The 17,734-nt window shown below is 41.2% G+C and overlaps 1 protein-coding gene and 1 long non-coding RNA gene across 6 annotated transcripts in view; both read right to left on the reverse strand.

Moving 5' to 3' along the window:
- The window catches only part of DCUN1D1 (defective in cullin neddylation 1 domain containing 1), a 42,629-nt gene that overhangs the window by 19,689 nt on the left and 5,206 nt on the right, over positions 1 to 17,734 (reverse strand). For 3 of the 5 annotated variants that reach the window (XM_054553047.2, XM_054553048.2, XM_054553046.2), the window contains 2 exons: positions 2,344 to 2,560; positions 687 to 855 (listed from right to left, as the gene is read on the reverse strand). In XM_054553047.2, the coding sequence (XP_054409022.1) occupies positions 687 to 855; positions 2,344 to 2,518 (344 nt within the window). In that variant the 5' untranslated portion in view covers positions 2,519 to 2,560. Of the gene's footprint in view, positions 1 to 686; positions 856 to 2,343; positions 2,561 to 17,036; positions 17,145 to 17,447; positions 17,658 to 17,734 lie in introns of those variants that run through there. The other 2 variants (XM_024244337.3, XM_024244338.3) reach the window with 2 other exon arrangements.
- LOC129058747 (uncharacterized) lies at positions 15,494 to 17,030 on the reverse strand. Its single transcript, XR_008524090.2, has 2 exons — positions 16,806 to 17,030; positions 15,494 to 15,910 (listed from the first exon to the last, which is right to left on the reverse strand). It is a non-coding gene; the product is annotated as an uncharacterized LOC129058747 (long non-coding RNA).

A 17,734-nucleotide genomic window follows, 5' to 3' on the forward strand; every position in this document is an offset into this window, starting at 1 on the left:
TTCTTCATCTCTAAAATGGGGATAGAAAACTATTCTCAAAAAGTTGCTGTGAAGAGGTAGGTGAAGTACTTAGCACAGTTAACTGAAATAAAATAATGTTCAATAAACGTTAGCTATTATTATTCAACAGTGGCCCACTAAAAAACAGAAAGGGCAGCTTGTTACCTACCAACAGACTGATTACTTCTGTCTGCAACCTCATTAAATATGGACAACTAGAGGTCACAGGTAAAACCTCTACCCATGACTTTTCAATCAATTTATCCAAAGACATTCAGCTAATCAGCTGTCAAAGTGTTAAGTGAAACAAGTAGTAACTTCTAAGGCATCTTCCAGTTTATAAATTCTAGGATTTTATAAATGCAGGGTTCAAAGTCTCACATTAGGAAATAACTTTAAAACTTGGTCATTTCACTTTTCCATGGTAAATATTAATGAATAATACTAATGAACCTGCCTTAGAAGTAAATGATAAGAATATATCCGAATAGAATAGGCTGTACTAACTATACAAATAACCTGACAAACCCAAAAAACTGTATAACATGGAAACTAGCAAGTTAACCCATTTCTATTTATACCAATGTTTGTGGGCCAGCAAATCTTTAAATTTACACTAAAAAGTTCATGACATAATTCAGTTCCACAGTAACATATCTAATTTCCTATTGTAATAATATACTCACCCTAATTCTGTCATGCCATCCATGAACTCCTGTTTGGAGAACTCGCACTGTGTTGCTGCTCTGAACTTCCATGCAATGATCAACACACTAATGCTGGCTGGATCGAGTGCCAGGTCATCACAGAACTGCTGTATGCCATCTATTCCAATTTTATTCTCATCTTGAGGATCTTTAAAAATAACAATGCAATATTAAAGTAGTGTCATATTATGCTACATTACAAAAACTGAAAAAGGTAATGCTTTACATGCCATTTTTTAAATGACCACAATATATGGAAGGCATGAAACAATGTTACTCTAACATACACTTTCCCATTATTTAAAGCCATTCTCCTCACTGACAGCATTCTTAAAGTGTACAAAAGATATATACGCAGATGAGACATGATTTTTTAAAGTCTTGTTTATTCATGTGAAATATGTCCCATGATTATACACATTCAGAAAATCAGACATTCGTATATAGGGACATGGGATTCTAATTCAATATATCCATATTTTGCTTAGGTAAGCATTCTGAACAGAAATTCTTTTTTTCTTAGAACAAAGTTCATTTTACTACAATTACTTCTTAAGAGTATCAGAAAAACTGTAAACTAAACTATGCAATTCAACCCTAATCTCAACAATGTAAATATCTGTTGTTTAAAGAAAAAAAATCAATACTTATCAGAGAGGCAAAAATTTTAAATAACAAAAACAAAGAGAAAGAGGCACTCATAGACTGCTATCAAATATGATTTACTAACACCTTTTTTTTTTTTTTTTTGAGACAGAGTCTCACTCTGTCACCCAGGCTGGAGTGCAGTGGCATGATCTTAGCTCACTGTAACCTCTGCCTCCCAGGTTCAAGCGATTCTTCTGCCTCAGCCTCCCGAGTAGCGGGGACTACAGGCACATGCCACCATGCCCAGCTAACTTTTGTATTTTTAGTAGAGACGGGGTTTTACCATATTGGACAGGCTGGTCTCGAACTCCTGACCTTGTGATCCGCCCACCTCGGCCTCCCAAAGTGCTGGGATTACAAGTGTGAGCCACCACACCCAGCCTTGCTAACACCTTTCTAAAAGTAATCTGGCAATATTTCCAGCAATAAAAAACATGAACATCATTTGACTTTGGAGCACAAGTTATGCATAAAATAAATATCCCATTTTCAGAAAAACTTTGAAAGCAACTTTGTAAATATATTTCTGCATAAACATAAAAGATATGGAAGGATCCACACCACTGGAAGGATCCATACTCAGGAGAATGAATAAGAAAAGACAAACTATTAACCTTTTCTTATTCACCTAGTATGCAGTTGAACTTTTTTAAAAATATGCATTACTTTATAATTCTTTAAAGATTCAGTATGCAGGTTTCCTTAGACTGGTTCAGCTGAGTTTTATATATATGAGGGGAGAAAAAACAGTTCCCCATCCCCATTCTCAACTTGGACAATGGGGGAGGAAAATAAAGAGGCCAAGAAGAAATTTTAGTGAAAAGAAAATAATTTTTCCTCAGACCTCCTGAAATAACTCTAAGATCTACAGACCTCTATTGGACACATCCACCCAATTTATGTTATATATAGTATTTGATTTCTCATAAGCCCATCACTTTGGAAAATCTGATCCAAAATTTATTTAAAGTCACAAGCAAGCACTCACCTTTGTATCTATTGTACAGCTGTTCTAACTTCTTCCTGTCCAATGATCCTTTTACACTCTCTCGTATATAAAGTTCAGGATTTTGGAAAAAATTATCTGTTGCAACATCTAACTTCCAGTCATTTTGAGAAAGACAACTTACTGCTGTTTTTTCACTAGATTGTGTGAAGATCATAAACTGACGAACTTTATCCTTCTGCGATGATTTCAACTTGTTCTATTGAAACCAGAAAATAAACTGAAACTCTGTGTAAAATCACATAAGACTAAATATTTCTATATGGCTAACTAAACATTCTTAGTAATACTTTTTCCTCACAAAACATTAAAACATTTTAGCTTAAGATTTATTTTTGATCTATTATTAATCAGAAAGGCTAACTTTTAAAAAATATGAAACAAAAAATATGGTACAGTTTTGGAAGAGAAATCGGACAGAAGCGAAGGAAGCTCAACCACCCAGCGTTTCTCCTACAATGGGTCCTGAGAGCATACAGAAAGGCTGCAGAAGGGAAGCCGCGCTACCCTCCAAACCCCGACCAAGCACAGTGCTCTGAGATGGATGCACAAGCAGACGCAGGGAAGAAGGTGACATAATCTGCCCAGTCAGCAAATGCCCCTGGGAAACCATGAGTTTAACAGGTGTTTACTGCAGTCCTAACACCCACTATAAAGGATATGGGGTGGGAAGAGGGGAGATCCTCCCTCCCCAACACCACCTACCTTGTTTTCTTGCTGTTTTTACCAAATAGGAGAAAGCAATAAAATAGGAGTATTCGACATTTCTCCTAGTTGTATTCAGGAACCAAGAAAATTATCAACAAAATTTCCTCATATCCTACCGAAATAATTTTTTTTTTCTTTTTCCCCTGAAAGAATCACCTCATTCCCTTAGCCAGAGCCTGGCAGAGACCCCTGGTCTCTTCAAACAGCCCTTCTACCTCTTCTCAGAGAGGGGAAGAGATGAAGAGATAATCACCTCTTCTCACTTGCTGCACACTGTCAAGGATTCATTTCTCGTCTGACCTAAACCCACAGGAAAAGAAGGCAGGATACTCTCTCCCAGTATCAAAGACCATGTTCTCCCTTCCCTCTCACCCAAGCTGGCCTCCTAGCAACTGCAGCCTCACCACTGTTACTCTTCCTCCTCCCAAGTTCCAATACCATCTTCTAGCAAAATACTTGGGTTCTTCCTAAGCTACTATTGCAAATGAAGAGGGACAACTTGAGGTACTCATGAATAGACACAATATTCTGTGGTTGGCTGGGCGCAGTGGCTGACGCCTGTAATCCCAGCACCTTGGGAGGCCCAGGTGGGCGGATCACCTGAAGTCAGGAGTTCACGACCAGCCTGGCCAACATGGTGAAACCCTGTCTCTACTAAAAATACAAAAATTAGCCGGGCATGGTGGCAGGTGCCTGTAATCCCAGCTACTCGGGAGGCTGAGGCAGAAGAACTGCTTGAACCCAGGAGGCAGAGGTTGCAGTGAGCCAAGATCACACCATCACACTCCAGCCTGGGGGACAAGAGCGAGGTTTCGTCTCTAAAAAAAAAAAAAAAAAAGTATATATATATATATATATATATATATATATGTGTGTGTGTGTGTGTATATATATATACATATATATATTCTGTGGTTTAAGCAACACATTTGAGAGCCCCAGATTCCCTCATCTGGCCCAAACAGACAGATCGTAAACATCAACTTCCAGATTAGACAGATCAGAGAACCTTAACCAGAAGTTTAAGGCATTTGTTCAAAAAAATCACTCAGGTTGTTATTAGTAGAAATGAGACAAGAACAAAGAGGTCTCATGAATCTGAGTAATCTTTCCATAAGTCACACTGCTTGCTGTACATATTTACATAGCTTTTGAGATTTTACAACATACTTCTACCGATCACAGTAAAAACAAGACTATGCAAAATCAAATATGAAAACTAACCCCATTTCCCTTTTTCTTGCAATATGAAAAATGTCTATGCTCTAGAATCTGATGTCAGCCACACTCCTCTCTTTGTAAATATGTTACTGTTAAGATTACAGATTAAAATCTCAACCTCTGTACTCCACTAAAATTGAGAAACTATAAATTCACTACTCTTCTGCTACTTCACTAATAACTCTACAACATCTGCACATCAGATAAGTCACATCCCGTTGCAAAACACATCCCTCAAGTGTCTAGGATTCTTCCCTTTTGAAAACTATCTCCTCCTTGAGATTTACTGTTCAGTGACAACAAACTCACAATGAAATCAAATGCCAAGGAAGAGAACTGTCCTAATTTAATTTTGCTTAAATGAAAGTTAACAAGGAAACCATTTTGATTCCAACTTTTGTTACTGAAATTTATTTTAAAACTTAGTATACCTTTCTCCCTTGAGTGACAGAGTACCCTAACATATGTTTTAATCCTCCTCTGAGGAACTAGTACCAAAGGATCACTGTGACTGTCAGTGACCACCGCACAATGGTGCAGGAAGTGTTGGAGATTAACCTGCAAGTACACCAACCACAGACCATATCCTGGAAATTACGTAGGTTTGTTTTTTTAGAGACGGGGTCTCGCTATGTTGCCCAGGCTGGTCTCAAACGCCTGGGCTCAAGCAATCCACCTGCCTCAGCCTCCCAAAGTGCTGGGACTACAGGAGGGAGCCACTGTGCCTGGCCTGGAAATTACTTTTTAATTAAACCTGATATAACTTATTGGCATAACTTTTCCCCCATCCTCCTAAAAGCTGGAAGTGGCAAAACAATCAGATTTATCTGGGGTTTTATCATACAGTTTTAAATCCAGTGCTCTGTTCCCTGCAGGGTCAATCACCTTTGTTGAAGGGAAGAAGGAAAAATCATAGCTTAAGTCATTTCTACAAGCCAAAAAGAACTATTCATTCTACTATTCTATTCCTATCAAAAAGTAAGATAATAGAAGACCAGGGAAACAAAGATTAAAAAACTGTCTTACCCACACCAACTAAAAACAAAATTATACAAATGAATTAATTCCATGTCATATCTTATTTGAAAAATGTTTATGTAATAAATAATATGTATATATATAGACATGTAAACTTTTTTTTTTTTTTTGAGACGGAGTCTCGCTCTGTCACCAGGCTGAAGTGCAGTGGTGCCATCTCGGCTCACTGCAACCTCCACCTCCCAGGCTCAAGTGATTCTCCTGCCTCAGCCTCCCGAGTAGCTGGGATTAGAGGCACGCACTGCCGTGCCCAGCTAATTTTTGTATTTTTAGTGGAGACAGGGTTTTGCCATGTTGCCTCGGCTGGTCTTGAACTCCTGACCTCAGGTGATCCAACTGCCTCACCCTCCCAAAGTGCTGGGATTACAGGCATGAGCCACCGCGCCAGGCCAAATGTAAACTATTTTAACTGGTTTGGTATAAATTTCCACTACATAGGGCAATATCAACATATTTGAAGAAACAGGGTGCACCTACCCATTTCCAACACCATAAAGGCTACTGAGTTCTACTAGGCCAAGAACTGACAGTATGGACTCCAGCTAAGCCAAGTGATATTGACAATCCCATTCCTATAAAGTCTGTTAAGTACCCTCCACTTCTTACACTTACAATGCACTCTTACCAATTCTCTGTCAGCTCTCTGTTCCTAGAATACATTTTAACACTTGATTCCCTACTAAGGGAATTCAATTCTGTAGTCTCAAAGGCTATCCTAGAATAAAGCTGGAGTATACCTGACCAACTTAGGGGAGCTGTAACACTCCCATCCCCTTTTCCTAAGCCACATAGGTGTACCAGGCAGTGTTCTGATTTTGACAGTATGGCACCAAAGGTTTAAATTTTTATCAACGTAAGGAAGAGAAGGTGACTAACCAGAGAAGAATGATTTTATAGGGGATGAGAGGGTGGATAGAAAATTGAGGTGGAAGAAAAAACAGATGGATTTTTTCTCTGTTTCTACTACAAACCCAGTGGGGAACTTCCCAAGAGCAAAACCATGTGACAGCTACAATGATTCAGCACTCAAATGTAATATATGCCATTTATTTAAATACTTATTTAAAGGGAATAAACTAGAGTAATCATTAAATAAGATCAGGCAATACAATCTTCAGTATTCCAATGTTAAAACTACCTAGATATTATCAAGTTTTCGAAGAAATGCAACAGTTGTAAGGATGTAAAATGCATAAAACAGAATATATTTTGCTTTTTAACTCCAGCAAAAAAAGCAGGGGGGAGGAGAAATGCTATCTCTTGTAACAGAAAGCTAATTACAACAGTATCAAAGATTACCAAAGTTAGAAATACTGTCATAATCTGAACAGTAAAATGAATGTATTTGTTCATCTTTCCAAAACATAACATGCCAAGTTATCAACACATATTGTTTTATTCTTAAATCTAGCATATTTGCATTATTTTTTTCACTCAAGAAATTCAAGAATTAGAGAATCAGCCAGGTGCAGTAACTCACGCCTGTAATCCAGCACTTTGGGAGGCGGAGGCAGTGGGACTATTTGAGGCCAGGAGTTCAAGACTAGTCTGGCCTGGGTAACACAATGAGACCGTCGCTACAAAAATTTTTTTTAATTAGCTGGTGGTTGTAGCGCACACCTATAGTCCTAGCTACGTGGGAGGCTGAGGTGGGAAGATGAGGATCACTTGAGCCCAAGAGTTCAAGGCTGCAGTGAGCTATGATAGCACCACTGCACTACAGCCTGGGTGACAGAGCGAAATCTTATCCCCCCCCCAAAAAAAAAAAAGAAAAGAAATGTAAGAATCACATTTTAAATAATAGTTTATCTGAAGAAAAAATAATAAAGTTTAAAAAGTCTTCCCATTAAAAGTATTTCCCCAAGGAAAAATAAACATGGAAAATGACCTTCTAGTCAACTAAGTCCTAACAATTTCAAAATAGAAGTAATTTTAATAAGTGATATTTTTAACAGCAAAAAAATAAGATCCATTTTATTATTTCTATTATCTTGAATTTTTTACCTTCTCATCCTTGAGTTTATATTTCAGCCTGAACTCCAGAAACAGACACTTAGGCGTTTATATTTTTAAAGGAATTAATTTTCTAACTCAATTCTTATCTCAGGATTTGATGAATCTAGCTCACAAAAGTCAATGCTTTCAAAATCAAAACACTTTTACGATCACCTATAATTCTCACTAAAAGCTCTGTATGTTGTTATGTAATTATCATATTGACAGTTTAACTTCATCTGAAATTTAGAAGAGCTAGTTTTAACTTTAGAAGATCATACTTTCCACACATAATACACGGTATTCAGCAGACATAGCAAAACGTTACCAATATCCAAAATCACTCACTCACAAAAGGCCCTCCAATAGACTACAGGTCCGAAGTCAAAAGTGCAGGAAAAATCAATTCAGCCAATGAGCCTACCTACAACTCCCAGAGCAGACTTTCACCTAGAAACAAAGTTCTACTCCAGGAAAGTCGAATAGGAATCTAGGTAGGAGTAGCTCTATCTCTTTCCTTCTACCTGTACAGAGGCAATATAATATGATTCACTAGTGAAGAGTGCAGACTTTCAAACCAGACTGTCAGGATTTTAACTCTACTGGTGCCACTTAATTGCTGTATGACTTTGGGAAAATTAATCTTTCTGTGCTTCAATTTCTTCATCTGTAAACAGAGTGTTGAGGTTACATGAATCAATTCAGGTTAAACTCTTAGAACTGTAACTAGCACATGGTAAGGACTCCACAGAAGTCCATAGAGGAAGAAAGATGGACAGGTGTGGTGGGCTCATGGCTTGTACTCCCAGCACTTTGGGAGGCCAAGGCAAGAGGAACACTTGAGCTCAGGAGTTCAAGACCAGCCTGGGCAGCACAGGAAGACCTCATCTGTATTAAAATTAGCAACAACAAAAAAGTAGCCAGGCATGGTGGTGCATTCCTGGAGTCCTAGCTACTTGGGAGGCTGCGGTGGGAGGATCACTTGAGCCCAGGAGATAGAGGCTGCAGTGAGCTACGATGGTGCCACTGCACTCCAGCCTGGACAAGAGAAGGCATGCGACCCTATCTTTAAAAAAAAAAAAAAAAAAAACTCCAGAAAAAAAAATTTAAATGGTAAACAATAGCTATAATAAAACTAGCAGCTAACATCTGAGCTTCTACTGTGTGCCAGGCACTGTGCTAGGTACTTATTAATCCTGCAAGATGGTTCCATTTTACCAATGAGGAACCAAACTTTTAGCATCATTTATCTACTTATTCAAAAAGTAGCACAGCCAGAGTGAAACCCTGGTGCCTGGTTTCAAGGCATGCAGTCTTGCCATTTACTACATACTGTCTTCAAGTGAAAAGAAAAACAAAAAGGGCAAAAGTGCAACCACTGACTGTTGAAGGGAGGAGAATTGTGAGCAATATTTCTTCACCTATTTTAATGGAAAAGTAGTCAAATGTGAACGATATGCATTCAAACTAAAAATTCCCCATTAAGCATTCTCTCATAACCTAACTAAAAAGATAATTTGGGGATGGAGCTTCTATTTAGGGTTTTTTTTCTTTTTTTCGGTTGGGGGTAAGGAGGAGAAAAGGGGATAAGTTATTTTTAAGACAAGCAATACAACAGAAAAAAAAATGTGTTTATAGTCCTGTCACAGTCTATTTTAAAAACAGATGGCTATAATCTATAGCTTTAAATGTACACAGGTTGAAAAAAAAATCACAGGGCACTCTAAGTCAGGGTTCCCTTTTCCACAGAGAAGGCCTGAATCTCAGAGAAAATACAAATACTTGTACAGGTTATGGCCAGGAAATATGTACAATTTCAAATACTAAGCAAAACGAACAAAACCCTCATAGTACTCTTTTATAATTTGAAGTTTAAAATAATTGCTTATGGATAACGATTATTCATTCATTCTTAAATTTCCTGCACTTTGGATAACTCTTAAAATTAACTCCTTTTTAAGAGGTGCTGAGGCTGAGCAAGGCAGCTCACAGCTGTAATCCCAGCACTTTGGGAGGTCGAGGCGGGAGGACTGCTTGAGCCCAGAGTTCAAGACCAGCCTGGGCAACACAGCAAGATCTGGTGGTGCACAGCTGTAGTTCCAGCTACTCAGGAGACTGAGGCAGGAGGGTCACTTGAGTCCAGGAAGTTGAGGCTGCAGTGAGCCATGATCACATCACTAACTCCAGCCTGAACAACAGTGCAACACCCAGTCTTAACCAAAAAAAAAAAAAAAAAAAAAAAAAAGAGGCCGGGCGCAGTGGCTCACACCTGTAATCCCAGCACTTTGGGAGGCCAAGAAGGGGGCAGATCAACTGAGGTTGGGAGTCCGAGACCAGCCTGATCAACATGGAAAAACCCCATCTCTACTAAGAATACAAAGTTAGCCGGGCGTGGTGGCACATGCCTGTAATCCCAGCTACTCGGGAGGCTGAGGCAGGAAAATTGCTTGAACCCAGGAGGCGGAGGTTGTGGTGAGCAGAGATCACACTTGCTCTCCAATCTGGGCAAGAAGAGCGAAACTCCGTCTCAAAAAAAAAAGGGGGGGGCTCTGTATTACATCAGTCCCCTCTTATCCACATGGGGGAGGGAGGAACGTTCCAAGACTTCAGTGGATGCCTGAAAACACAGATAGTATAGAACCCTATATATACACACATACACTATGTTTTTTTGACCTGATAACTAAGAGAGCTACTAAGTGACTAACAGTGGGCAGTGAATACAGCATGAATAAGATGGACAAAGGGATGACCAATGGCTGCAACAATGAGATTTCATCATGCTACTCAGAACAACGCACAATTTAAAACTGATGAACTGTTTATTTCTGGAAGTTTTCATTAATATTTTCAGATCACCAGTTGATTGCGGGTAACTGAAATCAAGCAGTGAAATCACAGACAAGAGGGTATTACTGTACTACTAAGTCCAATAGGAATGATATACATACTACGTAATTATTGTGCACAATGATATATTATGGCAATCTACCTTTCAAAAATTCAGAAGTGGCCGGGCACAGTGGCTCATGCCTATAATCCCAGCACTTTGGGAGGCCGAGGCGGGTAGATCACGATGTCAAGAGATTGAGACCATCCTGGCCAACATGGTGAAACCCCGTCTCTACTAAAAATACAAAAATTAGCTGGGCATGGTGGCGTGTGCCTGCAATCCCAGCTACTCAGGAGGCTGAGGCAGGAGAATCACTTGAACCCCGGAGACAGAGGCTGCAGTGAGCTAAGATTACACCACTGCACTCCAGCCTGGGTGACAAGTGCGAAACTCAAAAAAAAAAAAAAAAAAAAAAAAAAATTCAGAAGCATATCTGTAAGATTCAAATAGATTTTGTAGACTTTTGTATACTTTTCTTAACAGGTTTTTAAAAAGTAGGCAACTAATGAAAATTTAAAAGATTTTCTCTCCACCCCTCAGAATTACTAGTCAAAATTACTAGTCAAAAGGCCAGCCACGCCCAGCCTTTTAGGAGGTGCACTCCTTTGGGAGGCTGAGGGGGCCGGATCACTTGAGGTCAGGAGTTCGAGACCAGCCTGGCCAACATGCTGAAACCCTGTCTCTACTAAAAATACAAAAATTAGCCAGGCATGGTGGCACGTGTCTGTAATCCCAGCTACTCAGGAGGCTGAGGCAGGAGAATCGCTTGAACCCGGGAGGCAGAGGTTGCAGTGAGCCGAGATCGTGCCACTGCACTCCAGCCTGCACGACACAGAGATCCTGTCTCAAAAAAACAAAAAACAAAAGTTATTTTTGCTAATTTCTGAATATAATAAGAAATAACCATCTTAAAATACCTGGATTAGTCATCATATCTCAATTGATTCTCTCAAACTTATTTCTTGAACTTCTAACAAGAAATACAAGTAGCTAATTTAAATTTACTTTCCTCTCTCCTTTAACATTGTTTTCTAAAGTAATCTCAAATTAACAAAAGATTACTGAGGCCAAAAAAAAAAAACACAAAAAATGAAAAATTAAATGAGATTTTTAAAATCCCATAATTAAGTTCTAACATACTGTATTTGTTTCATAGACAGAATAAATGATCTTTGAAAAATAAAATCTTCTAATTCTAATATTTGATTATTTTCTCAAATCCTAAATCAGGAAGTATTAGAGTCCTCTGAATAAACACTCCACATGTTTACTAAAATGAAAATACCCTACTCTAATAAGGGAATGGGCCCTGTACTTCAGCAACTTATCTCTGTGTTGAGTGATTCAAAAGTATAATAGACTTTAAAAAAAAAAAAAAAAACTAAATCCCATAATACAGACAAGCAGCCTAATCACTCTCAGTGACTAGGTACTAATTATATAAAACAAATTCAATAAAGTAATAAAAGACTATTTCAGTGACTTTTTTTTCCTTCTGTTTTGCATTTTCTTGTGGGGGTGGGCGCACACCTAAAGTGGCTATATAAATTAGTCAAGAGCTTGTTTCTGTCCACAAAACAACTGAATCCTATTTGGAACTATTTCTCTTCATCAAATTTCATGGTAAACACAGTATTGAACAACATAATACTGAAATTTAAAAGTAGTTTTCTCCCAGATTTTCCTTATGCTTGACCCAATCTATAAGAGCATAATCAAAGCAGCCACTTGACCCAAATAACCTGTTCTTTTAAAACTTTTTTTAAAAAATTAACACAGAATTTTTTTTTTTGAGACAGTCTCTCGCTCTGTTGCCCAGGCTAGAGTGCAGTGGCACAATCTCGGCTCTCCGCAAGCTCCACCTCCTAGGTTCACGCCATTCTCCTGCCTCAGCCTCCCGAGTAGCTGGGACTACAGGTGCCTGCCACCACGCCCAGTTAATTTTTTGTATTTTTAGAAGAGATAGGGTTTCACCGTGTTAGCCAGGATAGTCTCGATCTCCTGACCTTGTGATCCGCCCGCCCTGGCCTCCCAAAGTACTGGGATTACAGGCGTGAGCCACCGCGTCCAGCCAAAAATTAACACAGAATTAACTGTACCTCCAACTTTCTTACTATATGCACCAAAAGTTGTAATTTTTCAATTACTTAATGTTTACATCAGATCATTTGATTGGATATGGAAACAACTAGGTCACTATTATTCAGCAAGACAAGGAAGAAACCAGAGTAAAACTAAACAAAGATTCCACATCTACACTGAGGGACTGCTTGCTGGGTTAAAAAAACAAAACAAAAACAAAAACAAAAAACAGAAAAATGGGAGTAGGTGAGGGTGAGGGAGATAAAGTGTGGAACCAGAGACCAGGGTCCTAACCCCTGCTCTGCCACATACTAGCATCAAATCATTTAGAACCGCTAAGCCTTCATTCCCAGATATGCTTAAAAAAAAAAAAAAAAAAAAGTAGTAATAATGCCTATTTCAGAAGTGGGAGTGGAGATTAATGACAATTGTAAATTGTCTGACTAGCAGAGTGTATCTTCTCAATAAATGTTAATTTCCTTTCTCTGTCCCCAAAGGCCCAGTTTTCTGCATATAGTCACTGAACTACATACAAACCACTAGAACATATTCAACAATCTACCAAAGAGGTTTTGTTGTGTTTTTATTAACCCTCGTGTGGCTAGGTATACTTGATAATCCATTAGTTTTTATTGAACATTAGACAGTCATCTTAAACAGAATTCAAAACTCTGTACACAGAAGCTGCATGGTAAACAAAACTGTAATAAGGGTCTTTTGAAAAACTGCTTTTAAAAATAATTATCTGTAATACTGTCACGAGACACACTATGGAACAAAAAAAAACAAGCTATATCATACCACTCAGAATCCTTCAATGGCTTTCCATTTCTCTAGGCTAAAAGCCCAATATCCTTACAGTGCCCACCCATGCCTATCCCCACTCCTTGCCACCTAGGCCTCATCTGCTCCAACGACCCCCTATATATACACACGTATGTGTATATACATACATGTGTATATACACACACACACACACACACACACACACACACACACACACACTGCTCCAGCCACATTGGTCTCACTGTGGTTCCTCAAGATTTCTACCATATTTCTGCATGGCTTATTCCCTCATCCCCTACTCTGTTCAAAATTATCTCATTGATGATACAGATATTTAGCAACCCTACTTCCATCAATGCCCTAGCACCCCCAATCCCCTTCCCTAACACTGCTTTCTCCCATAGCACTTAACACCTTCTAACACAGTAAAGAAGAAAACTATATACAATGTTTATTATTTATGTCTCCCTACTAAAAGGTACCCCTCACCAGAGTGAGGATTTTTGTCTCTTCTGTGATATATACATCCCTCCAGTGCCTAACGCTATGTCTAGCACACAGCAGAGGTATAATAATCATTGAAAAGAATTGATACCCTCCTTTACTTGTAGACATGCAAAGAATGTGCAACAAGTTATGAAAAGACAACCTTGAATAGACCTACATCCATTTGAATTTACAAATTCTAGTATTTGTTGACAACATAATCTTAAATTTCAAAGTTCATATATTTTTAAAGCCATTGAAAACATAGGCATTAACATCATTGATCACCCATTAATATGAATTTTGTTACTTAACATATTCATTAATAACACGGGGTTTCCTGTGTTTAAGTGATGGATATGATTTAATTTCAAAAGTAATTTTCTGGATTTCATATCAGTTAACAGATAATACTGGGGGAAATGGTAGACCAGGAGAAAATAGTTTCAGTTCTGCAACCAACAATCCTGCAACCTTGAACCTCAAAACCTCCTTGATCTTCAATTTCTTCTGGTGCAAAAACGGGGAGTTAACAGATAATACTGGGGGAAATGGCAGACCAGGAGAAAATAGTTTCAGTTCTGCAACCAACAATCCTGCAACCTTGAACCTCAAAACCTCCTTGATCTTCAATTTCTTCTGGTGCAAAAATGGGGAGGAGTAATTAGATGATCTCTGAGTCTATTTCAGGTCTAAAAATTCTATGATGCTATGAGTCTAGAAAATCATTAGAATCATAAAATGTCTATGCTGGATGAAACTTCAGAAATCATCAAGTCCAATCCTGCCATCTTATAAATAAAACAACCCACACGTTTTGAACACTTTTTTTTTTTTTTGAGACAGAGTCTCGATCTCACCCAGGCTGGAGTGCAATGACACCATCTCAGCTCACTGCAATCTCCTCCTCTGGGTTCCAGTGATTTTCCTGCCTTAGCCTCCTGAGTAGCTGGGACTACAGGCCCCCACCACCATGCCTGGCTAATTTTAGTATTTTTAGTAGAGACGGGGTTTCACCATATTGGCCAGGCTGGTCTCAAACTCTTGACCTTGTGATCCGCCCGCCTTGGCCTCCCAAAGTGCTGGGATTACAGGCGTAAGCCACTGCACTCAGCCGAACACTTTTTAAAAACATGTTCCAGGCTGGGCGTGGTGGCTCACGCCTGTAATCCTAGCACTTTGGGTGGCCGAGGCAGGTGGATCACCTGAAGTCAAGAGTTCGAGACCAGCCTGGTCAACATAGTGAAACCTCGTCTCTACTAAAAATACAAAAATTAGCCGGGTATGTTGGCGGGCACCTATAATCCCAGCTACTTGGGAGGCTTAGGCTGGAGAATCACTTGAACCCAGGAGGCACGGGTTGCAGTGAGCCAAGATTGCACCATTGCACTCCAGCCTGGGCAACAGAGCAAAAACTCCATCTCAAAAAAAAAAAAAAAAAAAAAAAAAAGAAGTTCCAAAGTAATAGAATATTATCTAGTTTTGGAGTCGTTTTTAGTCTGTGTGTGGGGGGAGGGAGGAAGTTAACAGAACAACTTTTTTCCTTATACAAAGTATCTCAAATATCCCATCATTTAAGTTTGCTCTCAAACTGACAATAACATGTGCTCTGGAAATGGGCTGCAGCTACATACACCAAAAAACTCACAGCCCCAAAACTGCATAAAGAAACAATTATATGTAAGATAACTTTATAATGAAACAACTTCTTAACTATAAAATTCTTACTGCCTAACTTCTATTAGGGCCAGTGGTGAGTCTCTTTCCTTTCTTATTATTTTTTTTAAGAGACAAGGTCTGTTAGCCAGGCTGGAGTGGTACAGTGGCAGGGCTCACAGCAGCCTCAACCTCCCAGCTCAAGTAATCCTCCCACCTCATCCTCTGGAGTGGGGGCAACCACAGGCTAGCACCAGTATGCTTGGCTAATTTTTTTTTTTTTCCTTGGGATGGAGTCTCACTATGTTGCCCAGGCTGGTCTCAAACTCCTAGGCTCTCAAGCAATCCTCCTGCTTCGGTGACCCAGGGTGCTGGGATTATAGGCATGAGCCACCGTGCCCAGCCCCCATGGTGAGTTAGCTAAACCAGAGAATATCACAATTCTCATGACACAAACTGAGTTCAGCCACAGGATATGTTTTAAATTAATATCTTGTCACCACTGGTAGAATTACATTGGTTATGGCTAAGTTTCAAAACTAGCTAATTTTAATATTAACCAAAAGAATAGAAGCTTACAAGCTGAACTCTCCTATGAACCACTTGAAGCCTGAATTCCTTAACAGGTGATGAGTATTTCCGGGACCCCAGAGTCTAGGGGATGATGCGGATCTGGAGACCATCCTGAAGAGCACACATTTCAGCTGTGGCTGAGTGTTTCCCAGTGAATTAACGTCATTACTTCGCGCTTACTATACTCATCTAAATGCTAAGAGTCTGGAAACTTCAGGAGTAATGTCTATGACCATCTAAATACTTAAGAAACTAGAAACTGTTTAGACTGCCGGGTGGATCTCTGAACACTGTAATACTAATCCATACATTAACCTGCACTTTACAGGAAAGTTTTCTTACAAATTCAAACTGTAAATTCCTACACAACTTGCCACAGAACATAAATGTTAAATATGTAGCAGACTAAACCATATATCCATACATGACAACAAAATACTGCCAAGCTGGAGGATGGGACTAGAAGTGTCATTCAGCAAAAATAAGACCAACTAAAAACAAAGACACTGGAGCATTCCCTTAACACAAACGCGCACATACACCCTCCTCAAAGAGGCCTTTATATTCCCCATGAGCAAAAGGACAACAATATCATTTTTACTATTCATACAGTAACCTGCACGGAATTCAACTCACGCTCAGACTGTACAATGCCAAACAGCGCTTCTGAAACACGAAGAGCGTCCAGCAGAGTCAGGTACTTAATTACCAAAGTAAACAACTCGACCACAAGGGTCTGCAAGCCTGGAGGACTTTTTTTTTCCCCCCCAAACAAAAAAGGAGAGTAACTTGACAAACTGTTTTTTAAAAAAAAATACAAATGGCCCTTAACTACTATAATAAAGCAATTATTCCTCCCACCCCTAAGCAAATAAAATAGGTGCTCGAAAGGGCGCTCGCTAGTCTGTGTTCCCTAATTTTATGAAATGAGAACAGGTTGCACTTCCGTACCCCCTCCCCCAAGCTCAGCAGTCTCCCATGTTTTCAGTAGAGAGGTAAATATAACCTCCACCAACTGGCCGGGGAAACTCTCCTTCTCCAAAAGCATGGGACGCCTCGAGAGGTGATGGAGAAAGGAAAAGGGCTGATACCCCGCCCCAAGCAAAACTGCTTGGGAGACTTGCGGGGTACTGGAGCCGGGAGCGGAGGAGGGAGAGGCGCGCCGGGAAAGTCTTTCCTTCTCCCCGGCCGGGCGGAGAGGGAAGCCCCGGCTTCGGGGCGGGGGGAGGCTACTCACCCGGAACCCCAGACCCCAGTCCCCGGCCAGACACAATGGAGCCGGCAGAGGGGCAGGGGCAGGGCCGTTGCCCCATCCCCTCCCCCCGCCCCAACGCCTCCCCCACCCGCGCCGGGCCCCGGCAAGGGGCACCGGGGCAGCTCCCCGCGCCCCAAACTCCCCGGGGCTCCCGACTAGGCCCGGCTCCGCTCCGCCTCCTCGGCTCTCGCGTAGCGGCGGCGCCCGGGCGGGAAGGGGCGAAGGAGGAAGGGAGAGGCAGGCAGGAGAGCCCCTGCCTGGCAGCGGGACGGAGGCCGCGGGCCGAGGCTCGGGGCTGCAGGGTCGCCGCGGGACGGAGGGCGGCCGGGGCGGGGGCGCGCGGCAGCGCCGGCCCCCAGCCGGCAGGGCGGGCGGGCGGCCGCAGTGCCTCACCATGTTGGTGTCCTCCAGGCCTCTCCCCTCCTCCTCCGGCTCCGCAGCGAATGGACGGCGGCGGCGGCGGCGGCTCCTCTCACGGGCTTGCCGGGCTCCCGCTCATGCGCAGTGCGGGGCGGCCCGGCGCGGCCCGAGGAGGCAGCCCCGGGCCTCGGGAGGCGGAGGGACGGAGGCAGGCGGAGGGCGCCCCGCGCGGGGTTTCCCCCGGGCGCGGGGGTCCCCCGGGGAGGGGGCGGGGGCGGGGGGCGCGGCGGGGGAGGGGCGGGCGACGCAAGCCCTCCGCG

This window comes from Pongo abelii, chromosome 2 (genome assembly GCF_028885655.2).
Source record: "Pongo abelii isolate AG06213 chromosome 2, NHGRI_mPonAbe1-v2.0_pri, whole genome shotgun sequence".
NCBI classification, from domain to species: Eukaryota; Metazoa; Chordata; class Mammalia; order Primates; family Hominidae; genus Pongo; species Pongo abelii.